Source organism: Peromyscus leucopus, chromosome 9, assembly GCF_004664715.2.
Source record: "Peromyscus leucopus breed LL Stock chromosome 9, UCI_PerLeu_2.1, whole genome shotgun sequence".
NCBI classification, from domain to species: domain Eukaryota; kingdom Metazoa; phylum Chordata; class Mammalia; order Rodentia; family Cricetidae; genus Peromyscus; species Peromyscus leucopus.
The window spans coordinates 12,659,358-12,678,684 of NC_051070.1; the positions used below are offsets into that span (position 1 = coordinate 12,659,358).

At 41.4% G+C, this 19,327-nt stretch overlaps 1 protein-coding gene and 1 long non-coding RNA gene across 12 annotated transcripts in view; one reads left to right on the forward strand and one right to left on the reverse strand.

Annotated features, from left to right (window-relative positions):
• Positions 1–3,122: 3,122 nt before the first annotated feature.
• Positions 3,123–11,303, reverse strand: Slitrk5 (SLIT and NTRK like family member 5). 4 transcript variants are annotated; one of them, XM_037208329.1, is made up of 2 exons: positions 10,627–11,303; positions 3,123–7,338 (listed from the first exon to the last, which is right to left on the reverse strand). In XM_037208329.1, the coding sequence occupies exons 1-2, from the start codon at positions 10,691–10,693 to the stop codon at positions 4,457–4,459; spliced, it is 2,949 nt and encodes a 982-aa protein (XP_037064224.1). In that variant the 5' UTR covers positions 10,694–11,303; the 3' UTR covers positions 3,123–4,456. The 4 variants fall into 4 exon arrangements, with proteins under 4 accessions (XP_037064224.1, XP_028726710.1, XP_028726708.1 ...); XM_028870877.2 differs by having other exon boundaries at positions 10,436–11,303; XM_028870875.2 differs by lacking the exon at positions 10,627–11,303 and adding an exon at positions 9,886–10,133.
• Positions 11,304–11,529: 226 nt separating this feature from the next.
• The window catches only part of LOC114694123, a 216,192-nt gene continuing 208,394 nt past the window's right edge, over positions 11,530–19,327 (forward strand). For all 8 annotated transcript variants that reach the window (XR_005092122.1, XR_005092118.1, XR_003734654.2 and 5 more), the window contains exon 1: positions 11,530–11,780. This is a non-coding gene — a long non-coding RNA (uncharacterized LOC114694123). The remainder of the gene's footprint in view (positions 11,781–19,327) is intronic.

The window sequence follows — 19,327 nt, forward strand, 5'->3', positions numbered from 1 at the left end:
ACAGCTTTTTATAAGAAATAACTTATATCACTCCAAATTCATAAGTTAAATGTTGGTCTCCTTAGAAATGTATATAAAAGTACTCATTTATAATCTTAATATAGTTACCATTAGATATATTTGATCTGTGACTTTTGAGCCAAATGGTCTAATAAAAACAAAAAAAGAAAAAAACCCATTAGTCAGTTGCTTCACACATACATATTATATCTAATTCTTTTCTATTCAATCTAACACTTTTAAAAGCATGAGGCATGAATGTTTAATTTAAAATTCCAAAGGAACAGTTTATGAAGACTGAATATGCAATGATTCAGAGCCCACATGCTGTTTCATGATGTACCTGGTGACACTCACGGACATATGTATGGATAATGCTATTTCAGGAAAGCACTAGAAATGACTGAAAATAATGGTAAAATGAATTTATTAAAGAGAACATAAATAGATATAACATATTGGATATACATATTAAATTATTTTAACCACATAACTATCTATCCAGTTATTGTCATGTATTTAAAATACTGGAGACCTTTAAGCCTTTCTCGAACTAAAGTTAAACAGTTAATTGGATTAACAGTTTAGTTAACACATTTATAATATTTGCCACTTTCAAAGTCAAGTAATTAAATGTGTCTGGATTACATTATTTAAAGGAGTTCTTTCAGAATTTCCACTTTGATGTCACTATTTAATTTTTTTTAAATAGTTGCAGCAAACAATTTTTTTCACATTAGCAATTACCTTATCTTGGACTTGTCTAAAATAAACAAGACCATGCTTCAAACTGAATTAAAAGCCTATTTGTGTTCCATTTTACCTTCAGTAATTTGCAGTCATGTAGTTTGGGGAAAAACACACTGAACTCTTGGCTAGTTTTTAATACTTGGGACTAAACTATTATCACTCATTCCCTTTCTCTACTGAAAAATAAAAGATAAGAGAGGAGAATGAAGGAAGAGGAAACGTAAGAAAAAATAAATCATAACAGACCGTGGAAATAAAAAAAAATATGTAATGATTTCAGTTCTTTGCTAAAAGTACAATCAAATAGCAAGAATATCAGCAATGCATTCTTGATGAAAATAATAGAACACTGTTTCCACATATGTGTACATTTCTGCTATCTCCTAGTTTAATTTTTCCTGTTTGTGGTCAAGGAAAAAGTAGAGCAGGACATGAATGACAACGTATGTAGTGACTCTCTGGACATGTGTGAAACTGTGTTCCATTTATGACCTTGATGCTAACATTTAAATGAAAATATTTATAAGGAATGGAAGGAGTGACTTTTCTATCAATATGCAAATTATGGAGTAGACTTATCTGAGATCATTGCAGTTTTTACATCATAATCAGGGAGAAATAAAAATAATATTTATATCTACCAGAAAGTATATTTACATTAGATTATGCAACATCTTTAAAAGAATAATCACGAGAGTAACCCTAACCTGCATCCAAACTTTACTCAGTGACTGAAACATCACATGCTGGGCTCCAAAAATTTTTTTATGGAGAGAATCTGCTGAGCTCCACAACTTAACCACATACCCCGGCATACCTGGTCTGATAACTTACTAAGATAAGTATAAAACATCAAAAACAAAATATGAAAATGTACATCTAAGCTTATATTGTGCATAAAATGTATTAGTATGAAATATATATAAGGAGAAAGATTATTATGCATTTATGCAAAATGATTCTGAAACAATATATTTTTTTCAAACATCAAAATCAAGATGAATTTACTTTAATGTCTTAATTGGGAAATTTTAAAAGATTTTTAAAGTAACCTTTGTTAATAATCCATATAATTGTCAATTTTCCTGATTAAAAGAACCATATTCTAAAAACTTCAGGTTGTATTATAGAAAGAGGACAACAAAGGGAATTATCAGATGAGATCACGCAAATTAGTGCTGAATTGAAAATATGCCAGTGAATTCTCTTTGGAAATTGTTGATATTGTTCAGCAATGTGCCTTGAAGTTGAGTAATTATTACTTTAAGATATAAAGCTTCATTACACAGAATTCTCTTCATGGCATCAGTACTTTACAATTTACAAAATACTATTATATGTAAATGCATTAGTACTGTGAAAGTGAGAGCAGCACTTTCAAATAAAAAAGAACACAGTCTGAAGACATATTAGCAACAACACCAATGTGAAATAATGCTGCTTTTTGCTCATTTCTAATCCTTGGATCTAAGATAGAGGAGGTAGACAGGAGTCTAAGATAGGTTTTATTTTCATGTTGTTCTTTTTCTCCTTTGGAAAGAAATATTTGGGAGAGCACATATGAAGAAGGGAATAGCTTTCTGCTCTTGGCCAAAGCAGACTTATAACTATTTTGGTTTTATAACTCTTTAGGGAAACCATGTCTACCATTTCAATCTGAGTTCAAGTAGTCACTGTCAATTTACTCATGGGTGAATGCTGCCTCTGTGTGGCAGAATGCCATGGCAATTGTTCCTTAGACAGGAAGTTCCTAAACAGCCCTTGATATTGCCTACATTCTAGGTGAGACTGGACAGAGGAACAGCAGTAGCAATGAAGTGCTTGTTTTTTAAGTTTCATATGGAGTCAAATATTTCCTCCCATTAAATGCTCATCTAAGTTCACTGGTAGCCTTATTCAGAGGGGGTGGCTTATACTCACAAACATCCCAGACATTTATGACAGCCATTAACTTTAGATGATGTATTCATCAAAACTGATGAACAATTTCATACAAATTAAAATATGAAAGAACCTAGGCTATATAAATAGCATGGATAGGACAAAATATAAAACTCTACAAGAGGAATGGAAGTGTAACATATTACTTACCATGATCCTTGTGTTAGAATTACACTCCAGTGAGGAAACATACATTTAAAATTCCATTAACAAGCATATTAAGTAACTCATTCAGAAAAAAAAAAAAAAACATACTTCTCTGAACCAACAAACGAATAAATTTTATGTAAGTGTATGCATGAATGGACATACATTGAAATTTTTATAATTAGGGAAACTTAGTCTTACTAGGAAGAAAGAGCTACTGGTTCCTAAATTCTTAATAAGGAGGTTCCACCATCTCCCAGAATCATTACTTCAATCCCTCGAAGTTGACATAGTTATCAAGTGTTTATTCAGAAACTATTTAGAAAATTACATGTGCTGGGATACATATGAGACTGTAACAATAGTAGTTCCGTCTTACAGAGATCCTGTTTGTCATCAGCATCTGCCCAGAGGGATAAAGACATCGCACAGACTTGTACAGCCCCTCATTTGGTCTTCTGAGGTGCAAGGGCACGTGGAACTGTACAAATGCAACTGGGTTTGGTTACACAATCAAAAATCGGCTACAATAGTAGTCAAATCAATACATCATTTTGGTTCACTAATAAAAATAATTTTCAGCCTTCTCTGATATAACCAAAAACTTTCACATATCTGTCAATCGAACAATAAACCAATTAATTGCTCCAACTTCTCCCTTTTATGTAATGGGTGACAATCAGCATCATTTTTTAGCTTATTATTTTTTTTTAATCACAAGTCCCATTGGGTGGGTTTCATGGACTTCTAAAGACTTTTGCCATTAAGTGCTCCATGTCTCTAAATATTTAATAGGCCTTTCTGATATCACTCTAGTTTTGGAAATGCAGCTCCTAATACAGTGCAACAACGCCTTTGCGAAAATCATAGGCTAAATAGTGAAGGAAAGAGGAACGCTAAATGTGCATATAAAAATAGGTGCTACAATAAAATATTTGTATATTTCATCAATAAGTTATTTTGACTAATCAATTATGGATCATATAGCTCTGTAATTTTAATGATTTGTCCACATCTATAGTGAGCCTTTCTGGATCACAAGATTTTTTTTTTTAATTCAAATGTCCAGAATGCATACAAACACATCCTTTAAAAAGAAAAGAAAGGATTAAGAAGGAAGGTGAGAGGGGAAAAGGGGAGGGTGTGGGGGGGGAGTGAGAGAGAACAAACTTCCTATTCAAGTTGGGGTGTGCTAATCTCTCAACCAATGCCATGGCTCTAAGGACAAGAAGGATGTAAGAAGAGGAGCAAAAAGGATGAGTAGGCTCTAAGCTGCTTCCACCCCCCCACCCTTCTTAGCACTTCAGAGCACTGCAAAAGGGACCACAACCTGTTTAAGGTCACCCTTGATGCAAATCGCCCTCCAAAAAGCCCTTCTCTCTTCCCCCACAGACAAGAAGAGAAAGTGATGTGCCTAGTTTACATAAATGTTTCCCGCGTGTAAAATTAAAAGGAAATTGCACACCCTTTCAGTTAGCTTCCACCGAAGCTGAGAATCCCGTGCCAAGGCACTTCACCCTAAATGTTGAAACGACACAATTCATCAAATGTGTTCACCGAGTGTGTCTGCTTGCTTGCTTGCTTCAAACGCAAAAGCTCCAGCGGAGTTTCTTTGTTTTTAGAACTGACTGAATGTGGTCTGTTTTTCCAGCACTTCGAGGTAGTCCGGCTCAACATTTAGTTTTGCTTTTAACTCCAGATACTCATTCCGGTTTGGTTCTACAAAGACAGCACCCGGAGGGCTGTAGAGCACCGGTTCCCGCAGCCTGCTGTCCCCTGCCCCCGGGTGCAAATACTGATGGGGGCGTCGCAGGTCATAGTTTGGGGAGAAAGTGTAAGCAGCCGAGCTGCATGGGAATTTGGGGTATTCCGGGAGGCTGCTGCCCGCAGGGCTAGTGGAGCAGTGTTTGTCTGGCTCTAAAATGCCCCTGTAAAAGCGATCAGCGTCCTGTACCGGCGACAGTAGGTCCTCTCGGGGCTCGATGGTGCTGACGCTGTAGGCGGGGCTCCGCAAGTGGTGGCTTTCCCGCCTCTCCTCCTCCCCAGCCTGCAGCTGCAGCTGCGGAGGGGGCTGCTGCTGGGGCTGCTGCGGCGGCGGTGGCTGCTGCTGCTGCAGGTGGTGGTTGCTGCTGTAGGTGACCTTGAGCTCGTGCAGGTCTTTGTAATCCTCCACGGAGTTGCCTTCTCGAGACCTGTAGATGGGGTTTTTGCACATGTGGCCCAGTGGGTGAGGGATGTATTCGTACACGTGGCCCGCGGGAGTCTTCACCTTGGGCAATGCCGGTCCGCGGTGGTGCACGTGCGCGTGCGGGTGGCCACCCCCGCCGCCGCCTCCACCCCCATACACGCTGTACTGCATGTTAAAGGAGCTCACGTCGGAGTTGTTGGTGCTGGTGTGGTCGCTCTGGTTCTTCTTCCTACGTTTCATGACCAACACGAAGAGGCCTGCTGCCACGAAAACCGACATGATGAAAACCAGCAGCAGGCTGAGGATCAGCACCGATAAGGGCACTGACGACGCCCCTGCACCAGCACCTAAGCCCGCGGGGGCCCCAGTGCTGTTCAACCGCACAACTGGCGTTGCTGCATTGGTCCGGGATGGTACCTGGATTGAAGAGGGAGTGGGCGTGGAAACCACCACATCAGAATAGTCTGGACACAGCAGTTCAGACTTGATGGAGCGCATGTAGGTCTCTGCGAATTTCTTGGGCGCCTTACAGATGACTTCATCCACTAACACTCCCACTTTGAGCTGCTCAATCCACAGCTTCATGCCCACCACATCGCAGGTACAATCCCAAGGGTTGTCATGTAGATCGATTTGGATGAGGGAAGTCAGCTGATCCAAAACGCCACTCACTGGCAAAGAGGCAAAGCTGTTGCTCCTCAGGTTTAGCCTGAGCAGAGTCAGGCCAGAGAAGACACCTGCAGGCATGGCCTGCAGTTGGTTGTTATTCAAGAAGAGCAGCTGGAGGTTTGGGACTGGTTCGAAAGTCCCAGACTGGATCTCACGGATGAGATTGTACTGGAGGAAGAGATACTGCAGGCTCTGCAGGCCATAGAATAACTCTGGGCTCAGCCTCTCGATCCTGTTGCCATTCAGATAGAGACGTCTCAGGTTGCTGAGATCCCCAAAGGCCCGGTCCTGGATCATGGAGATGCGGTTGTTACCCAGGTGCAGGAGGTCCAGTCCCGTGGCTTCCAGGAAGTCTGTCCTGCGCACAACAGTGATGTAGTTCTCTGTTAGGTACATTTTCTTGGGATTGTAGGGCTTGGGCTGCAGCTCCGCGATGCTCTCGATTTTGCGCTCTTGGCAGTTGACATTGAGGCCCAGATCAGAGATCTGAAGGTTACAAGTGCATGCGGTGGGACACTCCAAAGGCACCGGGGATTTGGTCTGGTAGGCTATGCTGGGGCCATAGTTACTGTAACCCAAGTCTTTAGAGGGCTGCCTAGAGGTGGGGCGCACTCTGGGTTTGTTCGGCTGGCGCGTCCCCTTAGGAGGCTTCAAGGGGGGTTTGTAAACAGCAGAGGAAGAAGTGGCCACAGAATTGACAGAGGCTGGGGTGGTATGCAAATACCCCGTGGTGCTTAAAGGAGTCTGTGGCCTCATCTCGTAGTCAGAAATGAGTTTCCTTGGGCAAAGTTCCTGCTTGGATACCTCATCCAAGTCCCTGCCGTGTAAACGGAAGGGGGTCTCACAGACCACATCACCCACAAGGGCTGAGTAGGAGATGCTGTCTAGCCAATCCTTGAGAGAAATTAGTTCACAGGAGCAATTCCAGGGATTTTCCTCCAGCTGTAATTCCACAACTTTATCCATATGTTGCAACAGCCCCACATAGGGCAGAAGTTTCAGTCTATTCCCCCGCAGGTCCAAGTGCGTTAAGGGCACAAAACGGAAAAGATTGTTGGGTAAACCTGACAAGAGATTGTCATTGAGGATAAGCACCTGCAGCATATGCAGTTTCCCAAAAGCATTGGGTTCAATGACACTGATGTAATTGTAATCGACCTGCAGGTATTCTAAGTTCTCCAAGCCAAGGAAGGTGTCATCTCGAAGAAGTTCCAGTTTATTATTGTTTAGGTGCAGCCGCCTCAAACCCCTCAGCCCATGGAAAGCCCCAGTCTCGATGTCTTGGATAACATTGCTTCCCAGATGTAAAATTGAAGCCCCAGTGTAATTGACAAACTCATTGGGATAGAGACGGTTCAGAAGGTTCCCAGACAACAAGAGGTGATAGACTGGGAAACGGGGAGGGCTAATTTCAGAGAGACTGATGATCCCCCGGTTTTCACAGCTCACAGTTAAAATGCCGTCCTTTTCCTCACAAGGACATGCATTGTCACAGATTTCCCCATAATAATCGATGGTTTCTGCACAGGAAAGGACGAGAGATGTTACAGCAAATGCTAGAGTCTGCAGCATCCAGCTATGCATTTTTCTGTGAAGGTCCTGTTCCAAAGTTACTGGGGGGCAGCAAACGTGCATTTTACCTCCTGCAAGGGAGAGAGGAAACAAGGAAATAACAGAATATCACAGGCAAAAATAAAATAAAAAAATAAATAAAAAATTAAGGGGTTAATCAGGAAGACCATTTTTTCCCTAACACTTTTTCTCTGAAATCCAAGAGGGGATATATACATATACATATATATAGCACCTCCTCCCTTGCCCAAGTGGAACACTGATATCCTTCAGACTTTACCAAAATTGGCTATTATTCATTTTGATTTGAAGTCTCGTGGTATTTCCCAATGAGCATGCCACCAATTTTCTGCTCTTTAGAAGATGAAGGCAGATAAATTCCTGTGTTAGTCTTCTCTGCCCTCCCTCATCAAAACTAATCCATAAATATATATAAAATGGCTGTCAGTACACCTTCATAGCTCCAATTTAAGAGGAAGGAATATATTTTTTTTCAACAGGGTTCTCCACTCCACCTATACCCAGCCCCCTCCCCCCTTGCTTTCTTTCAGAGTCTCCTCTGACAACACTTTACAGTTAAGGTCTCCCATTTTTACAGACAAGCGTGGGGTCACAATACTTTGAGCCATTTAAAATCGCCACAAGAAATGTCAGGGTGGGAATGTAGAGAATACTTTTCAGAGGCAGAAAGGATGCAAGATCATGCATCAAGAGAAGCCAAGAGAAGCTTTTAAATCACCAATTGTCCTCTGGAGCGCTGAGAATGTAGAGGTGTGTGTGGGGGGGGGGGTGGCGGGGGCGGGGAGTCAGTTGGCTTTGATGGTGGACTTCACCACAGCTATTAAGCATATCAGAGCCCTGATTGTAGGCACCATGGCGCTTAGCAGCGCTTCTTCTAGAGAACCCCGAGACCTCTTCTCATTGATCATGCCAGCGACGCTACAAAACCGCATCTTTAACCAATGTAATAGTTCCGCACGATGGATTATAAAGAACTCAGCAAAGGCATCCGCAATCTCAGAGCACCTCTGAATACTGTGAGTCTAAAGAGGACATTTCTACAGCTTATCCCGAAGCAGCTAAAAGTAAATCACCGATCAGAGGCAAATGCTCTATTGCCCTGGACTCCAAGTCAGTTTGCCACGGCATGCAAAAGTAGCCCTTCTTGAATTAAAGAAGATTTGGAACGAAATACCGCCTTGCCAACATCTCCATCTTTGAAGTTGCTTATTACATTTAAATGTCAATGATCTCCTCCTTTATTTCCCTTTCTGGTAGAAAGGGAGGCTGAGATGATTAAAAGACAAACTAGAGGCAAGTGTCACAGGCCAGTGTTTTAACATCTGAATTTCCTCTCCCTGAGAAGCCACTTTGATCCCCTCCCCCTTCTGTTCTTCCTTTTTATCACTGGAAGGCTTCTTTTGACTTCCTACTTTGGGTTGACAGCCACACTCTTAGAGGATGGACACAAGTGGACTTAATGTGGAGTATTGGGTTGTTTAGGGGAGTGTTGATAGAACTGGGGGTGAGGGGGAAGGAGAAGTCTGGGAACCTAGCCTTTTCTCCGAGCAACCTTGTTTCTGCCTCCCACCAAAACCTGATGAGAATCTCAGACCAGAACTGAAGCCAGGACGTTTCTAAAGCACAGGTTCAAGCTTGCAAACCTTGCACATGATCACCAACTCGCACCAAGCCTCCGGGTTCAGAGCGTCTGCATTCGCACGCACATGTGCAAGTGTGCCTAGGAATCATTGACATTTGGCCACCCAGACGTTATCGAGACAGATCGGAACCACAGTACAGAAACCTCACTAGTATTTCAGACCTCCCCGCACCACAGTACACGGCTCGGGTGCTAAACATCCTGGTACGAAAGCAAAACGTTTACCTTGAAATTTGGGTTCTCCGTTGGATCAAATGTGCACATCCATTTATCTGGGTTGGATCGCCTCCCCCTCCCTCTCCGTGCTTCCCCGCCCCCATTCACCTCCTTCCCCATCTTAGAGTCCATTGCAAATTGTGTCCAGGCAGTATTAAATTCGAACGTTTACAACTTTAATTCAGTTCTGGCTAGCCGGGGTCGAACAGCCTTTTCCAAAGCTCCTCTCCATTCACCCCCTCCCCCGCCGTCCCCAGCCATCAAAGGAGACTGAAGATTTGAGAAAATAAAGTTGAATGAGCTGGAAATGCTAACATTCAGACAGGGAAAAGCACCACTGATGTAAACTCGCGGGTGCACCACATGTTTTTCGTTTATTAAAACAAAAAGAAAAAAAAAAAGGATAGAGGGCGGGGACGGGGGACTGTATTCGCTCCCAAAGAATTTAGAGCCTGGATCGCCGCCTGCCATATCCCTGCATTAAGCAGCATGGAGCCACTCGGGTTGGAGCCTAAACCCAGGCCGGACCCTCGGCTCCCGGCACAGTTGCTGGAACCGCCGCTCAGGCTGAGGCAACCGGAGTTCCAGGACCCGAGGCTCCCCCTCCCCCACCCCGCCCCAAAGCAAAGGAAGGGTAAAGGGAGGAAGGAGGGGAGGGAGAGAAGCAAAGAAAGCCACTTCGCCATAACACACAGACACACACAGGAACCTCTTTTTGCAAAGTAAACCACAGACTTACCCCGTCTCACATCTCAGGGGCCCACTCATCATAGCTACCCTTTAGAAAAAAAAAACACCTCTTCGGGGTGTGCACTGATTTTTGAAGCCTAGGCAGACACAGAAGGCTGCGAGTAGTGCAGGCTGAGCTGCTGGGGGAAAAGCGGCACCAGGACGCCGCTAGCCCCGGGCCGCCACCGCGGTGGCGACCGCGGGTTCCCGGGCTCCCCAAAGGGCTCTCCCTGGCGCTCTCCGCGGTAGCCGGAGCGGGCAGTGGGGTGGGGGAGTGGGGGAGGGGACGGCCAGGGACTCGCTGGAAAGGCAGCTCGCGGCAGGGGCTGGGAGCCTGAGCCGGCAGGGCGGGGAGGGCGCAGTGGGGAGGGGAAGTGGGGAGACCGAGGAGGGGGACGCGGAGCTGGCAGCCTGGCTCCGCCGCCCAGCTACCATGCTGGCCAGCCTGGGCGAGCGCTCGCACCCGATCTCACTCACGCTCCCTCGCACCATCGCTCCCACGCGCGATCCCCGGGTCTCCGGGCCCCGTCTCCCTACCCCCGGACCCGGCGGGTACTTACTGTTCCCATCTGCACGGGGGGCAACTTTCTCCGACCCAGCGATGGCAGCCGCCCCCTCCAGCCGCCTCGGGCTCCTGGCACCCTCCGGCCTGGGATCGTGCGGGCCGGCCCTCCCCTCCCCCCTAGTCTCTCCCGGTCGGCGTCTTCACCACATTCCCCCCCTGGTCAGTGGCGCACGCCCCGGGACGAGCCAGAGGGAGCGGGGCTCGAGGGTGTGCGTGCATCGCCCGCCTTCTTCTTGCAGCGCACACTGTACATGGTAGTGAGGGGGCGAGAGAAGGTGGTACTGGCCCCTCGGCTGCTCCGCCGGCGGTTCCTCCGCTGTGCTCCTCTCCCCCACGCGCCTCGACCACTGCAGCCGGGATGCCGCTGTCCCCAAGGCTAACCTGCAGTCGCGGCCGGCCCCTAATTAGTATTTGAAAGGCTCCCGCATCCTCTTGGCGGCTTCACCGTTCCTAGTGTTTGCAGCGGATTTTCGCTAGCCCTCCCCAGATGCGGCGCACGATCCTCATTATTTGCAACTCTTTATCTCCGACATCCTTGGAGGGGTCCGAGGAGGCAGGAGCAGCCTTGTTCTACGCCTGTGGCATGTCCTGACAGGCTGGGCGCTCTAAAAAACAAAAAATAAAAAATAAAACAAAAAAAAACTCAGAAAAAGTCGTGTCTTCTCTCCCGGGAGCTGAGGAGGCGGCCACATCTGCCGGGTGGCGGGTGCAGCAGGGCCCCGTCCGCTGCACTTGTTTATTGTCGCGCCGCTGGTGCGAGCCAAGCTGCAGCAGACATGATGGGCCCGGGGCGAAGCGGGCGCTCAGTGGCCGGTAGATGGCAGCCGAGGGCGAAGGAGTCCCTGGGCTCTGGAGGCGCAGCCAGAGCCCCCTTCGATGTCACATTCGTGGAGACAGAGGAGTGTTGGACCATGTGCGCAGTTCGAGCGTAGGCGTGTGCAAGCGTCTTCTTGGAAAAGGAGGACTGGAAATACCCCTGACTGTGCTAGGCTCGGTGATGACCAGGGATCAGATGATTCCTACCGGTTGCCGTTTGCCCACATGCCTCTGCCCTTTAGTAGTGTCCATACTACTGCTTCTAGTGTCTCCAGTAAAGGACCCTGGAGGGAGTGGCCTGTCCTAGCTATAGAGAAGTGCGTTATTTTTATCTTTTTATCTTTTTTTTTTTTTTTAAGAATCACGTTTTATAAGTATGTCGGAATGGTTCTCCAGAGAGAGAGAGAGAGAGTGAACACACTAAGGGAACTAGAAACCTGGAAACAACTGAAATAGAGGCAGTGTCTGTTGAAAGCGAGTTTGTGGAAGCGTCACCTGATGAACTCCTCCTGATCACCTCTATGGTAAGTATGACCGGCTTCTTCCAGCGAACCAGACAACTTCCTCCCCTAAAAGGAGGTCTGTGTATTCGTTAAGGTGTGTTTTACCTTTTAAGAATGTTAGGTCCGCAGTCCTCGCAAGAGGCCATGAGAAAGTTGTTTAGAGTTAGTGGCCCAGGGCAGGCTGCTCTTGTGCTTCAAGCTGCTGTCATAGGTGGGTAGTTTTGTCATGCAAATGCATTTCACCCTTTCTATTCTGAAATTACATCTTAAACATAAATGGAATTCTCTGAGCTTTAATTTGGGGGATATTACTGTGGTTATACTCTGATTAAACATGTGGTTGAAATGAATAGATTCCAGAGGCCCTGTGTGTGTGTGTGTGTGTGTGTGTGTGTGTGTGTGTGTGTATAAACAGCCCTTGACAACATCCTTATGTGTTGAATTTGAAGGCTTTATAGAGAGGTAGTGAGTGATCTCAGCCTCTTGAAATGTGTAATGCTTTTAAAATTTCCTCTAGATAAATATGCTGAGCATATATTTTGTAGCTAAGCCATAAACACTTTGAAACAGTGTTGTGTGTTTCGTGTGTTAGAGTACTCTACAAGGCAGAAAGGACTTACAGTCTGTGATGTCAGATGATGAAAATCTTAGAACCCTATTAAATTAGCATGTTTTTCATAGGAATGGCAGCTACTGGCTTCCAGGTATACATCAAAATTTACTTAAAAGCAGTAAATTTAACGCTATACCGTCAATGAGTTATTTATCTTGTAATCTGACATAACAAAGTATAAATTTTCTTATAAAATTTGTGAAAAAAATCACTTTTATATTTTAAAATTGTGAATATTTAATTTTTCAGGTGCATTCACCTCCAGGATGAAAATACTGAGTCCTGTCAGCAACCTAATATTTAATGATTACTGACTCAATAGAAGTTCTGATAAGTTATAGAATGTCTTAGTTATTAGAATTCTCAAGATATCTGTTTCATGGTATTAGTGTGTAACACCTTCACAGTTCCACTCAATGTATAACAGGGGTTTATACTCTATTTCATATTATTTTATTTTAAACAGTGACCCATTTAGATCAGGTTTTATTAAACCTAGGAGTATCAAATACACTTTGAACTAGCTCAGCTCACAATGTTGCATGAAACACTTAATCCCACATTCCAAATTTCCTTGTAGGGTTCAAATAAAAAACGAAAGCTCTCTAGCCCTGATTCATGTCACATCATTGCCACGGCAACCCCAGTCACTTTCACCACTAGGTGTCCCTATAAACTGCTCTGCTGGGAAGTGAGTTTTAAGAAATTCTCTGACATAGAAACCAGAATATACTGCAGTAGGAAAACCACCACGGAAATAAAGAAGGGCTCCACTTTTCATGCATAGACTTCCATTTGCTTTGACTGTTGACGATTTCCTAGGAAATACAGAAGTGGATCATATACAGAGGAGATTAGAACCAAGGCTTCATTCACATGATCAAATACATTTGTTTGATCTGTACTAATCAACAGACAGTTGCATGATATGTGTGCATGCTTCCACACAATACTTAAATAAGCACAAATGACCATTTTAAAACATCTGGGTACTGGAAAATGAAACTAATGATCAAAAAGCTATTCCAAGAGTTAAGGTTTAAAATTCCAGGTTCAATGTTATTAAACTAAGTTGGGTGTAAAATGCTGAGGACACTTGACCAAATGCTTGTGAACAAAGGAATACCATGATAGGCCATAAAACAGCACCTGTCAGAAGTACGTCACATGTAGATATATGGTTTGGTAACAGCACATTAAAATTTAAATTCACATTAAAATATCAACTTGTGTCTTGAGGTGGAACACCTATTTTCCATGACTTTAACTTTACTATTACATATTATTTCATTAATTATTTTTAGTGATCTATGAATGCTTTGGAATAATTCTTATACTAAATGTATTTATTAAAATACTCATTTATATTACTACTGTGTTGTTTCTTCAGCATATCAAAATGCTACCTCAAGAATTACAGCTCATGTCGGAGCAACCTAACAGGAATTATAAATGAGCAAATTCCTCAGTAATAACCGTGAGATGTTATGAGCATTGATCAACGTCACTGAACTCTAAAGCTATTAGGACTTTCATTTATTTTTGTTAGATTAGATGGTGAATTGTGAGTAGGAAGACTAATGCTCGATTTCAGACATCCTCAAAACTAGATCTAATGTTACTTTTGTGACAGTAATGAATAAGAATTTCCTACAATCCACTTATTTAATTTATTCTAAATTAAAATTTATATTTTTCATAATGCTTTGATGTCAAAGCTAAAAAATTATAGAGTTGTAAAAGGAGAAATTAAACACTTTCTTGTATTGAGAAAACTGAGTCATTATCTGTGGTTGCTTCTGATGCAATTGGTAGACTAAATAACAACAAAATATTTGTTTTTATCTAGTCTGCTTACAGTTGGAATCACAACAAACATAATATACTGTCATATGTTTGAAAACCGTAATGGTGATCACAGTTGATTAATATTACTGAGGTTATTTGTTCACCTATGGACAGGAATTTGCAATCTACAAATATGCTTTCAGCAGCATAGAAGAAATATATGTGTAAAATATCAGATTCTCATTACTTCCTGTCTATTATTGTAAATATAATCTGCAATTTTAGTTATGTTAGATAAGTTTTTGTGTGTATCATATGCATCTTTTTTGAAAGACCCATTCATTGTCTACCAAAGTTTAAGATGCATTTAATCTTTAAATAATAATCTTTTCAGAAAGTAGTGTATCAAAATAAAAATGTACAAATGTAGTAGTAAAATAAAAATTTACAAATTTGATATTAGAGTGTAATCCATGTAGCAGGTTTTTTCCTTTGAACACTGCTAAGAACAAGCCAAATACAAAGATAGTAAGCATTCATCTATGCTTTGAAATACTGTTCCACATTAAAGTCCAATGTGTACAGGAATACTGCTCTGTCAATACTTGTGCTGTATGCCAGTATAGCATCACATATTTTCCTGTACAGAAAAGGGAGCAGGGGAAGGAAGAGAGGGAGGGGGAGGGAGAGTGAGAGGAAAAAGATGGATTTTTTTTCTTGAAAGATATACATGCACAAATCCTATAATGATTATGACCTCTCAGAAGAAGACTAGAACTCTTGAAAATAAGAAAGACTGTTGATTTTGTATTTAGCCTATACTCTTAAGTTTTACTATAGAAAATTTCAATTTATATGCACATTTATAAAAAGAAATTTCAAAGATCAATATGGACTTGAAAAATAACAAAATTTGGAATAAGTATGAGACTTCTGATGAACAGTTATGAATCAATTTTCAAAATTAATCTCTCGCCAAGAGTTCTGAGATATATTTTATGTTGCCTATAAATGGTAATATTAATACAGACTATGGATAGTCTTCAAAATGAATGTAGATTAATTAGTTAAAATATTTCTCCTAGCAACTCTTATTTGTGGATTTCATTTCTGGCTACCAATATCAACTACCAGAACCTGGTTTTCCTCATGTTGAGTGTTCAGAACCATCCTGTTCACCAGGACACTGATTTCTTTTTATTGTCTTGCCTATGAAGGAAAAGATCAAAATGAGTCTGTAGAGCAGAAAGTGAATAAACCTTTATTTGTGATCTTTCAGTCTTTCCTGTTATCTGCATGAAGATGAGAAATAAGCGTTTGTGACATATTTAAATATACAAGCTCTCATCAGACACAGTTAGAACAAAGGCCACTGCCATCTGGCTTGTTCTGGCTTTGAAACATGTGCATAGAACTGGAGAGAGGCTGCTTTGGTACATCACTAGCTTGGGTTTTTATGTCTATCTCTGCTAGAACAGTGAGTATTCCTGTGGAAAATACTGCTTCTTTGTCCTCACTTACTGTAGCTATGATTAGAATATAAGCACAAACAGGTATCATGTTTTGTCTGATTTTTCCATGCTCTTTTTTTTTTCAGTGAAAATAATTTTTCTAAAACCCAGCTTTATCATGAAAATTTTAGAATTACTTTCTGTATGAGAATATATAATTTGAAATACAGTAATCAACTTTGTTAATTAGGACCCTCCATTTGCTAAGATATTATCAACATCTCTCTATTCCTTCAAAATGATCAGGTTTTCCCAATCAACAATACATTGGTTTGTACTGCCTTTTCATATAACAACCTATCCACTAGGCCTTTACATAAAATTAGAGAAAATTGACAAGTTTTTGGTTCTTTAGAGGAATCTTCCCTGTTTTTCAAGCCAACACTGAAGACTTATGCATCCAGATATTCATTTGTATTATCTGTTCATTCGTTTATCACTTTTCTACTTCCTGACTTATCATTTTTATTTTCTTTGAAAATAGAATATTATTCCTTTCTGACATAAGGACAGTGTTATTTACTTTCCATGGCAAGAAAACAAGAAACAAATTCCAGAAAACACTATCTATGCAAAAATTTTACTTCTCTGTGAATTTCTTTATTCCACAAATGTTGAGCTGATCCACAGAATGTGGTGAAGACTTTCTCTTATATTTAAGATGAAAACTACTTGATTCATATAATGAAAATCCAGTGATCATAGAGATGCTTCCCCTTCTGATAATCTACATTTATCATCAAAACACACAGTGTAGGGCATATAATTGTAACATTATATAAAATTATATTTTAATAATATTTGACAAGATCACCATGGGCACATTATGGCTATGGAGCAAATGAAATGGGGGAATGCACTGTTACTTGGATTTAGCCTATTTAAATTTAAACAGCCATATGCAGCTAATAGCTCCATATTAGAAACTGCGAGGTTAGAATATAAATTCCTACAAGACACAAGCTCTGTTTCATGTTCAGATTCTCTGATACCTTGAAAATCCAATCAAATATGAACAGCTGTACTCATAAGTAATGACAATGATTATGATACCTACAATAAATAAGGACAATTATGACCCCCATTTGTCAAGAGGCCTGATCTGTATTCTATCAAGGGTCTCTTCAGTTCTTCCAAACCACAATTATTCAAAGCTCTTACTGTTCATTAAAGAGCTTAAGGAATTTTTCTGGCACCTCAAAATTCCTCATTATAGCCCCCATTTTGCTCCTATAAACAAGACAAGGGAGACTGGTTTAAATCAATAAAATATTGTTAAAAGATAAGTGTCTTTTCATGCATGCTAAAGTTCTTTACAAAGTCCTTATATTCTTCTGGTAGGCTGGGGTATTAGCAGGTCTAAACAATGAAAGTTTCTCAGGGGTGTTATAGTTTAGTTATTATCTAGAATAATTCCTGTGTATAAAGATGTCTGGCCGGGCGGTGGTGGCGCATGTCTTCAATCCCAGCACTCGGGAGGCAGAGCCAGGCGGATCTTTGTGAGTTCGAGGCCAGCCTGGGCTACCAAGTGAGTTCCAGGAAAGGTGCAAAGCTACACAGAGAAACCCTGTCTCGAAAAACAAACAAACAAACAAACAAACAAACAAACAAACAAGATGTCTGTTAGACAGTAACAACAGTTCTCGAACATTTGCATTCTACCCATTCTATTCCCTTCGGAAGGACTTCAGTTTTCCACTTTAATCATGTTTATATCTGTGTGTGGCTGTGTGTGTAAGGACCATGGCTGTGGAGGATGAAGATGGTTCAGGCCTCTGAGAGCTGAAGTCACAGAGGGCAACGAGGCCTGTTCTAGGTGTCGGACTACTGCTAACGGCTGAGCCATCTCTGCAGATCCTTGCTTCATTTTTGTTTGCGTCTGTGTAGGTCTATGTGTATGTGTGTGTGCCTGTATGTAAGTATGGGCACAAGTATTATGTTTTGGATGTTGTCTCCAACTGCCCTCTAACTTATTTTTTGAGATGCGATGGTTCATTGGACCTGGAAGTCACCAATTTGTATCTGACTCCCCCATGCCTCTCCTGAACGTCATCGCTATTAGTAGCATGGCTTTGACACACCTGGACCAATGTCCTCACAGTCACTTTACCAGAGGAGCTGTCTCTCCAGCCCTGCATTTCACCCATTAGAGAAAATGGACTTCAACTTGTGATGTTTTCAACTATTAGAGTGGGCAGAGCTGGAACAGTAAATTATAATTAATTCATTAATGGAATGAATTAGAATGATTTTAGATGTCTCTGGAAAGCTGGGTAAATCTTCTTTAAATAAAATCATTTTCAAATATTTCAAAGTCATAATAAGTCATGGAATCAGCCCCTGCCACAACAAATTATTGTAACTTATTAAAATCAAATTAGATTTGTTTGTCATAAGCTTATCTATAATAATTTTCACCCAATTGATCCACAGTATTTAATAAAATGTAATAAAATCAGAAAGATGATTTATTTTTGAGGGCTTAAGTTAAAAATAAAAAGGAAGCTGCCTGGCCTGTAACAGTATAGTCATTCTCAAAAATCACAAATAATAGCAATTAGTGAAAAATAGAGGCCACATATTTTAAAGAGAGCAAGGAAAAGTATATGGAACTATTTGAAGGGAGGAAAGAAATGGGGAAATAATACAATTATATTTTAACCACAGGAAAAACATACAATTTAAAAATACACGAATAAATAACATAAAGAAATTGAAAATAAAGGACAAAAAAATAAAGAAAGAATAAAGAAAAAAATCTTTCACTCAAAAAAAATCTCAATTCTGAATGCATGGATTTCTATTTGTATTCATGAAAACATTTCTATAGGCAGTTGATAAGGTTAACTTCGATATCTCTCAAAATGCTATTTGATGATCACATTATTTTGTCAAATGATTACAATGCAATGTTCTTTGTAGCTGGGGTTATCTCCTGGTCTTGCCTGGCCCACAATCAGGACAAATCTCTCTCACCTCCTAATCCCACAACTGCTCGGATGCAAATAAACACACAGATGCTTATATTATTTACAAACTCTATGGCCCTGTGGCTCAGGCTTCTTGTTATATAGTTCTTATATCTTAAATTAACCCGTCTCTGTAGATCAATACCTTGCCTCATGGCTTGTGGCTTACTGGTACTTTACATCCTGCTCCTAATGGTGGGTAGCTGGCAGCATGACCTGACTCAGTCTTCCACTTTCCAGACTTCTCTTTTCTCCTTATCCCACCTACACTCTACTTCCTGCCTGGCTACTGGCCAATCAGCATTTTATTTATCAATCAATCAGAGCAACACATTCACAGCATCCCCAGCAGTTCTTGGGATATATAATTGTTAAATTTATCATTAAAATTCTTAAATTTTGTATTATACACTAAAAACATTTGGGAAATTTTAACTTTTAGAAAAATAGATTTCCCAGCTCAAATTTTTATTCTGTGGCTAAAAAAATTACATCACCAGGATGGGCAGTGGTGTCACATGTCTGTAATCCCAGCAACTGGCAGGCAGAGGCAGGGGGATCTCTGAGTTTGAGGACAGCCTGGTCTACAGAGTGAGTTCCCAGACAGTCAGGCTACAAAGAGAAACCCTGTCTAGATAAACAAACAAACAACAACACACACACAAACACACAGAGACACAAATCACA

Coding starts and splice junctions, on each gene's coding strand:
- Slitrk5 (XM_037208329.1), bottom strand. CDS start 10,693: ATGTACAGTGTGCGCTGCAAGAAGAAGGCGGGCGATGCACGCACACCC. Junction 7,339..10,626: donor CTCGAGCCCCGCTCCCTCTG/GCTCGTCCCGGG, acceptor TCTCCCTTGCAG/GAGGTAAAATGCACGTTTGC.